Source organism: Vigna angularis, chromosome 9, assembly GCF_016808095.1.
Source record: "Vigna angularis cultivar LongXiaoDou No.4 chromosome 9, ASM1680809v1, whole genome shotgun sequence".
Taxonomy (NCBI): Eukaryota; Viridiplantae; Streptophyta; class Magnoliopsida; order Fabales; family Fabaceae; genus Vigna; species Vigna angularis.
The window spans coordinates 10,127,300-10,139,568 of record NC_068978.1 but is presented as its reverse complement, the minus strand read 5'-3'; the positions used below and the strand labels follow the sequence as shown (position 1 = coordinate 10,139,568).

At 33.2% G+C, this 12,269-nt stretch overlaps 1 protein-coding gene across 1 annotated transcript; it reads left to right on the top strand.

Moving 5' to 3' along the window:
• On the top strand, window positions 1–8,721 carry LOC108347502 (phospholipase D gamma 1). Its single transcript, XM_017586782.2, has 10 exons — window positions 1–1,855; window positions 2,889–3,005; window positions 3,326–3,520; window positions 4,495–4,746; window positions 4,890–4,958; window positions 5,077–5,224; window positions 5,889–6,037; window positions 7,199–7,378; window positions 7,666–7,863; window positions 8,299–8,721. The coding sequence occupies exons 1-10, from the start codon at window positions 377–379 to the stop codon at window positions 8,590–8,592; spliced, it is 3,081 nt and encodes a 1,026-aa protein (XP_017442271.1). The 5' UTR covers window positions 1–376; the 3' UTR covers window positions 8,593–8,721.
• The last annotated feature ends 3,548 nt before the right edge of the window (window positions 8,722–12,269 follow it).

Genomic DNA, 12,269 nt, shown 5'->3' with positions numbered 1-12,269 from the left:
TAACTTGGTAGAAGTTATCAGTGGGACCAAGCTGAGAGATCCATTCCAATACCCTGCAATGCAATGTAATGTAATGCATCTTCTTCTTCCTCGTCGAATCTTCGAAATCATAAACCTTTCCCTCTCTTTCCTCAAACAATTATTGTTTTTCACCGAACTTCCTTAATTCTCTGGTGCACCTTCTATTTGTATTAACAACATTATCCAAAAATTTCCCAATAATTCTTCACGCGATCAGTTTCAATTCAGCATTTATTTTCAATGTTTTCTTGTGTCGTCTGTGTGCAATCAATTCCCCTTGGGCTAAATTCATCTGGGGTGTGACCCTTTTGAATGAAAGATCAAATCTTGAAGTTAAACCGATAATTCAACATCAATGGACAATTCTGGGTCTTCACAACCTCCATATGGGTATCCAAACCCTTATTTGTACCCTGGCAACACCCCTCCATACCCTCCTCCTGATCCATATGCACCACCACCATATCCGTATCCATATCCACCAAATGCTCCAGATACCTTCAACTACTCATACCCCCCACCTTCTCCACCACCCTCAGCACCCTATTCTAGCCACACATACCCTCCTCCTCTTCATCCTCCACCACCACCTCATGATTCCTTTGCCTTTTCTATGCCTCAATCACCCAATATTTATCCTTACCCTCACCAAGATCCTCCAGAATGGAGTAACACAGGAGGTGAAGTACCTCAAAGTAGTGATAGTTATAAGCCTCCTGCCGTTTCTATTTACCCTCCTTTGGATGATCGCATGAGCATAGTCAGGATGTCTGAAACCACAAATACACTTCCATTGTTGACTCGATCCCCTTCAATTTCAAATTACTTTAGAGATGAGTTTTATGGACTCTCTGTCTACTCCCCCTCAGATTTGGATAAAGAGGACCCTACTAGACCTTCTGTTCAATCTGATGACTCAATGAGTGATCACAGCTTGCAGATTGTCCCAATTCAGAACAAAGCGTCTCTGCCAGTTCTGCTCCTGCATGGGAATTTAGATATTTGGGTTCATCGAGCCAAACACCTTCCAAACATGGACATGTTCCACAAGACTTTGGGAGATGTGTTTGGGAAATTGCCTGTAAATGTCAACAAGGTGGATGGAACGGTGAGCCGGAAGATTACCAGTGATCCTTATGTAACAGTTTCTGTGTCTAATGCTGTTATTGGGAGGACTTTTGTGATTAGCAATAGTGAAAACCCTGTGTGGGAGCAACATTTCTATGTTCCTGTTGCACATCATGTAGCTGAAGTTCATTTTGTTGTGAAGGACAGTGATGTGGTGGGTTCGCAGCTCATTGGTGTTGTGACAATTCCAGCTGAAAAGATATACTCAGGGGAAAAGATACATGGGAGCTACCCTATTCTGAATAGCAGTGGGAAGCCATGTAAGCCAGGTGCTATCTTGATATTATCCATTCAATACATTCCAATAGAGAAACTTATCACTTATCATCAAGGAGTTGGAGCTGGTCCTGAATATCATGGGGTTCCTGGCACGTATTTTCCATTGAGGAAAGGTGGAATGGTAAATCTTTATCAAGATGCTCATGTCCCAAGTGGTTCTCTACCTAATGTTAAGCTTAACCATGGCTTGTATTACAATCATGGAAAGTGTTGGAATGACATCTTTGAAGCCATACGGGCAGCTCAGAGATTGGTTTACATTACGGGCTGGTCTGTGTGGCACAAAGTTAGGTTGGTAAGGGATGCTGACAATGCAACAGATTCCACCCTGGGTGAACTTCTTAGGACTAAGTCATCGGAGGGAGTCAGAGTGCTTCTACTTGTATGGGATGACCCTACATCAAGAAGCATTCTTGGTTACAAAATGGTTTGTAATGTTTCTTTTATGTTGCCTATTACTGTATTTCTGTTTTGGGGAGGATTAGGTGTGTTTGGTTTATTGTGTGCAGTCATTCCAAGTCAGTTGAACAAGAAAGTATGTGTTACAAATGGATTAATTTGAAATTGATATCCAATGTAGAACATGGTTTGCAAATGTCTACATGTGGAAGTTTTTGCTGCATATTGTTATCATAATTAAGTCATTATATTTCTTTTGGAATTTTTTTCATTGTGACAAGTGACACCTTTGAAACTAATGATGGAAAAAAATGGATTGATGTTGGTTATTGTGAATAGAAACTTAAGAACGTAAAAATTGTTCAAGAGTTGATTGTATATTTAACAAGGGCAAGTGAGTTCACTATTCATCTTCGAAGCCGCACTCTAAATTTTAGGAGAATCGCAGCATCTCATTATTTTTGAAGGATTACTGTCATTCATTCTACACTTTATTTTCATCTGTTGTTTGTAATTTTGTAGTCCTTAGTTAATTCTGAGAATATGCTACTTATAATTTCCTTTTCTGTGGTCTTCCTTCTTTCTATAACATGTATCATTTCTCGTATGAAATAATACAGAGATGAAACGGCTTTCTTCATACTCTGGTCATAGTTCAGTACCACTTAGTAAAAGCTCTGTTTTTGTCTTTCCAATGGACTGACATGGGCCTAAATATGTCAGAGCTATCTTCAAATCAATCTCTGTTTGCATTTGGATATGGGACTTTATATATATTGGCTTGTGGCTTTTCTTTTCCATATACAATTAATCTGTCTTCAAGTAATACTAACAATAGGTAACTTGCTATTGACCTAATCTAAATGATTGTTTCCATATGGTATGTGATCTTGCAAAGTCATTACTTTTTCCTTGTTTAATAACATTTCTAGCTTGATTTATGAAGTATAATTTATTTTAATTTTAAGACTCTTAAACAAATTCTGGTTTTTTCATTGAAATCTTAGTTTTATGATATGATTTTATTTTAATTATGCAAACTTATTCTGTTTTACATTCAGGATGGTGTAATGGCAACTCATGATGAGGAAACTAGACGATTTTTCAAGCACTCTTCTGTGCAAGTGCTGCTTTGTCCTCGCTTTGCTGGAAAACGACATAGCTGGGCCAAACAAAAGGTGATTTTACAATGATTCTACCGTTAAAATATTTTTATTTACTGGAACAGTTGATTCATTGTCTTAAAAGATTTTAAACAATCTCCTCCTGTTCCAGTTCGGTATACTTTATGATGGACATACTACTACTGATGGGGTGGTTCCATTTGGTAGTTTGCCTAACTTCTTGTCATGAATGTCAGAATTTATGACAAGGTTTAGTTTCAGTAGCTGTTTCTATATCTGCATCTTTGCATTGGTTCTCTGTATATATACGTTCACATACTTCTACAATTTCAGTTTTAGAGTTCCAAAATAAATTTTTTCTTTCTAATTATCAGGAAGTTGGAACAATATATACACATCATCAGAAAACTGTAATTGTGGATGCTGATGCTGGAAATGACAAAAGAAAAATTGTGGCATTTATTGGTGGACTGGATTTGTGTGATGGGCGATATGATAATCCTTACCATCCTCTCTTTAGGACACTGCAGACACTGCATAAGGATGACTATCACAACCCTACTTTCACGGTAGTATATTTTTGTTTGGTTGTATTATTACTAGATTTTTCCATCAATCATTTCGTAAGCAACAAAAGTAAATGCTTAAATTAATGCCACAAAGTTTTATAACTCCATTTTTTTGTAGTTCTTGAAGAAACCAAATTACAACAAAGAAACCAAATTATTGCCACTCATATGTAGAACATCACATGTAAATAAGTGTTGTCAAAATGGGTTATCCGGCCTGATCCACCAAGAGTTTGCAACTTGGTGGACCAACCTAGCTCACTCATTAGTGAGCTTTAGAAATGAGTTTGGCCCACTAGTGTTTGTAGGTTAAATAGATTCACTCAATTTAAAAGTTGCAAATTTTTAATTTTGGTGATTTTTACTTCAATCTATTTTTTTCTAATATGAAAGTTGGAAGCAAATTCCAAATTACCGGAATAACCTTCATAAAAATATCATCATATTAATATGCATATATTGACCATGACATATGTTAAAAACAAAATAATACATGTAAATAATAATTCTAAATATCATATAATATGCATACCAACAAACACTAGATGAAAATTCTAGATAACATCCAAACAATTATTAATGGTTGGTGAGCCACCAGCTCACCAAAGGTTCAACCTGGATAAGCTGGTTCTTACTAGGCCAAGTGTAATCTTGGCTCGTGCCAAAATTTATAGTTTTTTTTTAATTCAATCCAGTTCAAACCCATAATGTGCCAGGTTGACACATAGACTTTGACAACTCTATAATATAATGTGTTGTTGCTATATAGATGGTCTTTGAACATGTAAATCTATTCCATATTTCTGACACATCTAAAATTTTCCTCAAATTCATGACAGATATTCTCTTATTGTAGCCTTGCAATAAAAAATAATGGAAGTATGTAGCTAAGAACTAAAAACGTTCCAATTTTATAACATAGTTTGTGGCTGGAAGACCATATTGTTCTGATGATGTTGATTATACAATGATAGGGTAATACTGGAGGTTGTCCACGGGAGCCATGGCATGACTTACATTCTAAAATTGATGGTCCAGCAGCTTATGATGTTTTGACCAACTTTGAGGAGCGCTGGTTAAGAGCTGCGAAACCTAAAGGGATAAAAAAGCTTACAAGTTCATATGATGATGCATTACTTAAGCTAGACAGAATAAAAGATGTTATCAGTACATCTGATGATCTTGATCTTGATGAGGATAATAATCCTGCATCATGGCATGTTCAGGTGCTCAGTTGATTAGCACTGAATGGATAATAATCCTGCATCATGGCATCTGATTTAGAATTTCTAGAAGCAGTTTATTTTTTTTATTTTTTATTTTCACTAGTTAAAGGAAACCATTGAATATACTTACTTTTGGAATACAGATATTCCGTTCAATTGATTCAAATTCGGTCAAGGGATTTCCGAAGGATCCAAAAGATGCATCAAGCGTTGTAAGTGAAATGTTTTAATGTTTCTAAGTTTTCTTTCTTATGCTAGATTTCAAATTATCAAACTTGAGTCACCTTATGTGCGATGAAAGGATAGTTAAATATTATTGTGTTCATGCAGAATCTGGTATGTGGGAAGAATGTACTGATTGACATGAGTATACATACAGCATATATAAAGGCCATTCGTGCTGCACAACATTACATTTATATTGAGAATCAATATTTCATTGGGTCTTCATATAATTGGAGTCAATATAAAGACCTTGGTATGAAACTCTTCTTTCTCATGTTTTTTATTTCCAGAATTCCTTCTTTTACTGGCTGAAGATTTTGAAGAGCATAAACTGTTATGTTATATTAGTTTGTATAAGGATCAAGCATCCTAAGGGAAAATTCATTATGCATAATTTATATTTTACTAATTAAACTAAAGGATCTACAAATTATCTAAAAGAAAAAAGACCACTTTCTTTCAAATCCATGATATGTTATTTTGCAGCATTTTATATAGATCAAAGGCTCTGGAAATTACACGAGTATATAATAGCAGACAGTCTGGTACATTTTTTCTATATCATTAAATTGTTTGTAGCCAAAGCTTACTAAAATATACGGCAAGCCCTGTGGTTTCCTTTGAAGGCTAATAATTGAATATTTAACTTCTTCTAACTGTATTTTCAAGGTGTTATCAAATGTTTAGTTCCTTTTATACATTCATGACATGTCAACTGTATCTTTTAGTTGCTCTTTTTCTTGGGCTACATAGCAAAGGAGGTTTGAACCTACAACCTCTAGCAAATTACTTGAACTTCTCACCACTACACTCCTGGTGGATTTTCTCTATCACAGACTGGGTGAAGAGGAATAACAAAGTTGATAAGATTGTTTCAAATATGTCCTTTTGACATTAAAACTTCCGTGTTTCTGCAGGTGCTAATAATTTAATTCCAATGGAAATTGCACTGAAGATTGCTGCAAAGATAAGGGCAAATGAGAGATTTGCAGTGTACATTGTTATTCCAATGTGGCCGGAGGGTGTTCCAACAGGTGCTGCCACTCAAAGGATTCTATTTTGGCAGGTATACTTCAATTCACAAGATAAAGTCCAGTAATTTTTATCTGAAAAGGGTTTGATTGAACTTTCATATTGTCTACCTGGAATCCTGCTCTATGTATCGTGATTTTTAACACCCAGATGACCTGTTGATTTCTCTAGTCATTAGAAAAAAGAAGAAATGACTAAAACATTATGAAGCTGGAAAAACCTTTAAGTTGATAGTAGTTATGCAACTTCTAGCCCCTGAATATACTCTAAAAGAATCCTGGCTTGGTCACTAGTCTGACTGTTTTAACTTTTAATAAAAAGTGTAAGAATGCTTTAAAAAAATATGGTATTAATTATTTTTAGTTTAGTAGAAATGAAAGGGCCTATGAGAAATACTCTTTTCAACTGCCTTCTATTCTGGCTTTCCTTTTATGAAGTGTTTGAAATCTCATTTAGGTTTGTAATTGTTCACCCTGGCATTTAGTTGCATATAAGCTCTATTTTAATCATAGACCAGTATTACATTTTATTCTTCTATTCTTTCTGCTTTACAGCAGGTAGCTGCTTTTTCAGACTACTGAGCCTTTTCTTGTTACATTGAAGCAGCTGCATGGATCAACCATGCCATTCGGCATCATAAAAAAACAAACTTTGATCAAAATCACTTGCCTAGTGGTTAGATGGGGAAATTCACTAAGATATTAAAGTACATTGAATTTGAATTGATCTAGTTTCAAATTGATTTATTTAATACATGTTTTGTTTGGATAAGACAATTCAAAGTTATTAAATTTTAAATGTTTTCGTGTGGATAAAGTATTTCAATTACAATCAAATGCAAAAAGTTCTTTAAATATCTACCCATTGTTAGTAATTCAAAAATATTAGTATTGATGATCTTCTTTGGTTGATCTTGATTTATGCTATTTTCTGTCATAGTTTGTCTGGAATTTTTTAATTGATATTATTGACAAAAGATTGTTTTTAATTAACATTGACTATAATTATTTAAGCTGACATCAATCAAGGTTATTTTTGGAACATTAATGGTTGGGGTATTTCTTTTTTTGCCGAACTTTTTTGTCTACTAAAATATTCCCCAATTGACATTGACCAAAAGCAATGCTAATTATAGGAACTTAAAGGACTTGGTTCTTGCATTTCTTACACTCTTTTCTTTCATCAATAATTTCAGCACAAAACAATGCAAATGATGTATGAAACAATTTACAAGGCTTTGGTTGAAGTTGGGCTTGAAGGAGCATTCTCTCCACAAGACTATTTGAACTTCTTCTGTCTTGGCAATCGGGAGGCAGTAGATGTGTATGAGAATGTCACTGTGTCTGGAAATCCTCCAGCAGCAAATAGTCCACAAGTATGAATGCTATGCTTTCCCTTCTCAATTACATTTTTCTACTTGCACGGTGTCATGAAACTTTGAGTTTGTGTAAAGTTATAGTAATCTGGTACCAATGAATAAAAGAAAAGTTTATATTTATTCCAGATAACGCATTGTTTTGTTAGCATGTAAAAAGTTGTCTTACAATTAGGACAGATATTCTGACTATCATTATAAGCATCTTAAAGGGTCTGTTTTTGTGGCATGCAATCACTTTTTAATGAATGTAACTGTAAACTTGTGGGGTGGTTCTCTTTGTCCAGGCAATTAGTAGAAACAATCGACGATTCATGATTTATGTTCATTCAAAAGGCATGATAGTTGATGATGAATATGTCATATTGGGGTCTGCCAACATCAACCAGCGCTCTATGGAAGGAACAAGGGACACTGAGATTGCAATGGGTGCATACCAACCTTATCATACCTGGGCAAGAAGACAGTTTTATCCACTTGGGCAGGTAAGCTTTTTTGAAGTCACTACATTGTTACTTCTCATATTTTCTTAAGCCTTTATGGCAAATGATTGGAAAATCAGTAGTTGAAGTTCTGATACATTACATGTACTGGTATAACAAGTTGTAATTCCACACACTAGCTTCTAAAATCCACATCTCACTCTTGGGAAGTTAAATTCAAGCAACCAGCCAAAAAACCAGCATCTTTGGTTTCTCTAATTCTCTACAAATATGCATTTATGAATATAACTTTTGAAGGAACTCTATTTAACTTCTGATGTACTAATATATGTTTTGTTATGCATGAAGTGAAAGAATATGGGTTGTGAATAGCTAGAATAGTATAATAGTGTTATGACAGTATGTTATTTTTATATTTAAGTGAATTAACAAATTTCCTGAACTGACTGTTATTCTTTGTTAAACTATACCATGAAGATCCATGGATATAGAATGTCACTTTGGGCAGAACATACGGGTACTATTGAAGACTGTTTTTCAGAACCAGAGAGCATTGAATGTGTTAGGAGGATTAGAACAATGGGTGAACAGAACTGGAAACAATATGCATCAAATGATGAAACAGAGATGAAAGGGCATCTACTCAAGTACCCTGTAGAAGTTGATAGAAAGGGTAAGGTAAGATCCCTTCCTGGTCAGGATGAGTTTCCAGATGTGGGTGGAAAGATTATAGGATCATTTATTGCCATTCAGGAAAATCTAACCATTTGATCATATTTTATGTTCACATTGTTGGTCATTAGGATGTATGATGAATGTAAATTAGAGACAATTTTGAAATGCAATGTAGTTGAAGAAACACATGTCCACTGTATATAGTGATAAAATCCTTTTCTCTCATTTTCCTTTTTCCTTGTATACTTACAAACTACTTGCTAAATATCATCACTCCCTCCTTTTCTATCAATCTAGCTTACTGCTATAAACATGTTTTGCTAATTGTGACTAAGAAAACTAAAGCTATGAGGAACACTGAATCAATGATAATCTTGGCATACTTCTTTGCAAGTCATCAATAACATCTGAATCTCTGCACAATTTTTCTGAATGGTTTACATTGTTGGCTTTGAAATTATGATTTTCTTACAACTCGCATTGTCTATCTGTAGTGATTTTATATGGGGAAGAAATTGTGATTTTCTTAAGCTTTCTTCGGAATTTAAGATTTCCATCACAATATGCAGTTACAATCATACTAGTCACAAGCAACAGACACCAATTAACAACTGTCATTGAATTTTGATTCATAAATTGAAAACCCAACTGCAAATGATATTATTCGCAAAATTGAAATGTCATTGCTAACACAAAACAAATAATACATAGTTGCTATTCTCTGGTTGTGCATGGAAAAGACTTTGTTGAAACAGACAGAACTCACTTTACTAATTTCTGCATTTTCAGAGATATTAACTTAATGCCTTTCACAAAGGGATATATCTTACTATCAAGAAAAAAGAGAAATTGTATTGTTTCACTGGTTGCATAAACACCTTATATCAGTAAACAATCACATTTTATCGTAAAGTATCATTCTTAAGGAACCGTTTCTTACATTGAAGAATAAGAGAGTTGCAATTTCTTGAGTTTCAGTGGTTTTTATATGTTGAAACTTTATTGTCAAGGTAGGAGTTGATATTAGGCATGCCACCAAAAAGGGCAAGAGACAATAACGTTACATAAATGGAGAAAAATAGTTGCTTGAATTATATAAAATCAAACAAAAGTGATCTGTCATGATGCAACACATAAAATTCAAGTTTTCATTCCAACCACTTTTAAATGTGATTATTTTTTTTAATTATGATATTGGCATGGATTATCTAAGTGTCATTCCTTCCATTTTGGTTAAATGCAATTGGGTTGAGAGCTTTGCATGAATTGAATTGAAAGGTGGTAAAACAAACACAACGAAAACTAAAGCATCGTACAATCTATCAATAATACACTTCACACCATCAGAAAAAGCAACTTTTTAAACCTAAAACAAACAAAAAAAATCAAAAGTAACAAAATTAACTAAAGAAGAAATTTCAACACACTTAAAATATTGATAAGTGACTGTATTTTATGCTGACATTTGGCGAAGTCTAAAACTGACATGTGATACAATCAAAATAAATATATGAGAAAATTATCAATTTACCACCACTTATAAAATTTTGACACTTATTCGTTTCTTTGGTTTTGTTGTCTTTTCATATCCAATAACTATTCCATTTCTTAAAATATTCCTATTACTTTGACATACAAAATATCACTTATAAATATTCCCACTATCGTTTTTAATTTCCAAAAATGTCACTCAGAATATTATTATTACTATTATTATTATTACTATTATTATATTAATATTATATAATGCTATCATTATATAATACTATTATTATATATATAATTCTTACAATTTTTATTATTATTACCATTATTACAATTACTATTATTATTATTACTGTATATATAATTATTATTAATATAAATATATATATATATATATTATTACATTATTATTATTACTTAATAATATTATTAAATTAATATTATATTATTATTATTATTAATAACAATAGTAATAGTATTATTCTAATTATTAATAATATCACCATTATTATTATTGTTATTATATATTATTAGTACTATTAATATTATTATTGATACAATTACTACTACTACTATTATTATTATTAATATTATTATTATTATTATTATTACAATTATCAATATTATTATTATTATCATTACTATATTATTATTGTTATACAACAATAATCATAATAATAATAATAATATATATTATTATTGTTATTAAACCATTATTATTTATAATATTATTAATTAATAATAATAACGTATAATAATAATAACCATATTATCAATAATAAGAAAAATACAATTACTAAGAATAATATTTTTATTATTGTTATTATTACTATATAATATTACTATTATTATTTGTCAGACTTCGGAAATTTAACCCAAACCTCACCTGTTTAATCTCATTTAATGCGCCCAAAATCCTGTTCAGATTCATTTAAAACACACCCAAAACTCTGTAAACTGATGTCAGGTGTCAAGAATGGAAGATTCGAAAATCAGTAGTGGAGGACAGGTGTCCACAGGAGAGCGCACGTCCGTTTGGACGTGGGGCAGACAAAAATGATTTTTTTCTGAAAACCCTGCCCACTCTCCTCTGCATGCACCTTCTCCTTTACAAATTCTGATTTTTCATTTCCTCCTCCTTCTCTCTAGAAGTTTCCCTTCTCTCTACTATAACTCATCTTTCTCTTCTCCGTTCATCATTCAGAGACCGTAGGAGTATTCCCAGCGTCCCAAGCTTCCTCTTAAACCGAACAAATTTCAAGTTTGAGCTGGTAAGTTTCTCTTCTTCGTCGTGCGTTCTTTTGTTACATACAAAGCCAAATTCTGGCTGCATGAAGGAGGTATAGTCTAAGTTATTCTTGATTTTTGGTTAGATTTAGTTGGAAGAGTTAAGTGATCTTTGAGGGTAGAAAGCTGTAGGCGGACGAACCCAAAATCTTACGTTTAGGACGTTTCACTCACTGATCCAGGTAAGGGAAACTTATTTAATTTAATTTGTATGTAGTTGTTTTGTATGAACATCCGTTGTTTGACTGAGTGAATATGGTGCATGCTGGTTGATATGTATGGTGATGGTTGATATGTATGAATGTGAATATGAGTAATCGTTTTGGAGTATGAATTATAACTATGGATTCTATAAAGTATGTAAATTGATATTTGGAGTGAAGTTATAAGGTTATGAACCGATGTGTTGAAATTTGAAATTTGAGATAAATGAAAATCTGAATATGAAATGTTCACTATGACAATTTACGTTCGTTATCGAACGGTCCTCTACCGTTCGGTTTTTCTAGTAAACTGTTTAAAATTGGAATTCTTTCATTTGGAGAGAATTCTAATCGAGGACGAGCGTCCTCATGTGGAACACTATGTTTGAGCGTTCGTTCAAGCATAGTTGTACCCGGATATCCGAAATAAAGTAATACATATATATACCCTCATACTTTAAGACTAGTAGTGCTCGGTCTTATACCTAGCGCTCGTAATGAGTAGTGCTCAGTCTTATACCGGACGCTCATACTTGTCTTTAATTATCAAGCTTGTTGAAATAGCGTTCGTCCAACTTCAGTAATATTTTCCTTTACCATGTTCGGTCATTTACTGGCATTGGATTTCCGTATGTGAACTATTCTAAATATAATTTCTTAACATCTTGATTAGTCTTCTTTTATTGGATCCGGCCTAAGGCCTCCATATTTGACTTATTCCCGAAGTATTGGTTTGAACTCAAGAGAGTTAGTTCATTCAACTGACTCACGTGGTAAATACCGTTCGTCACATATTGC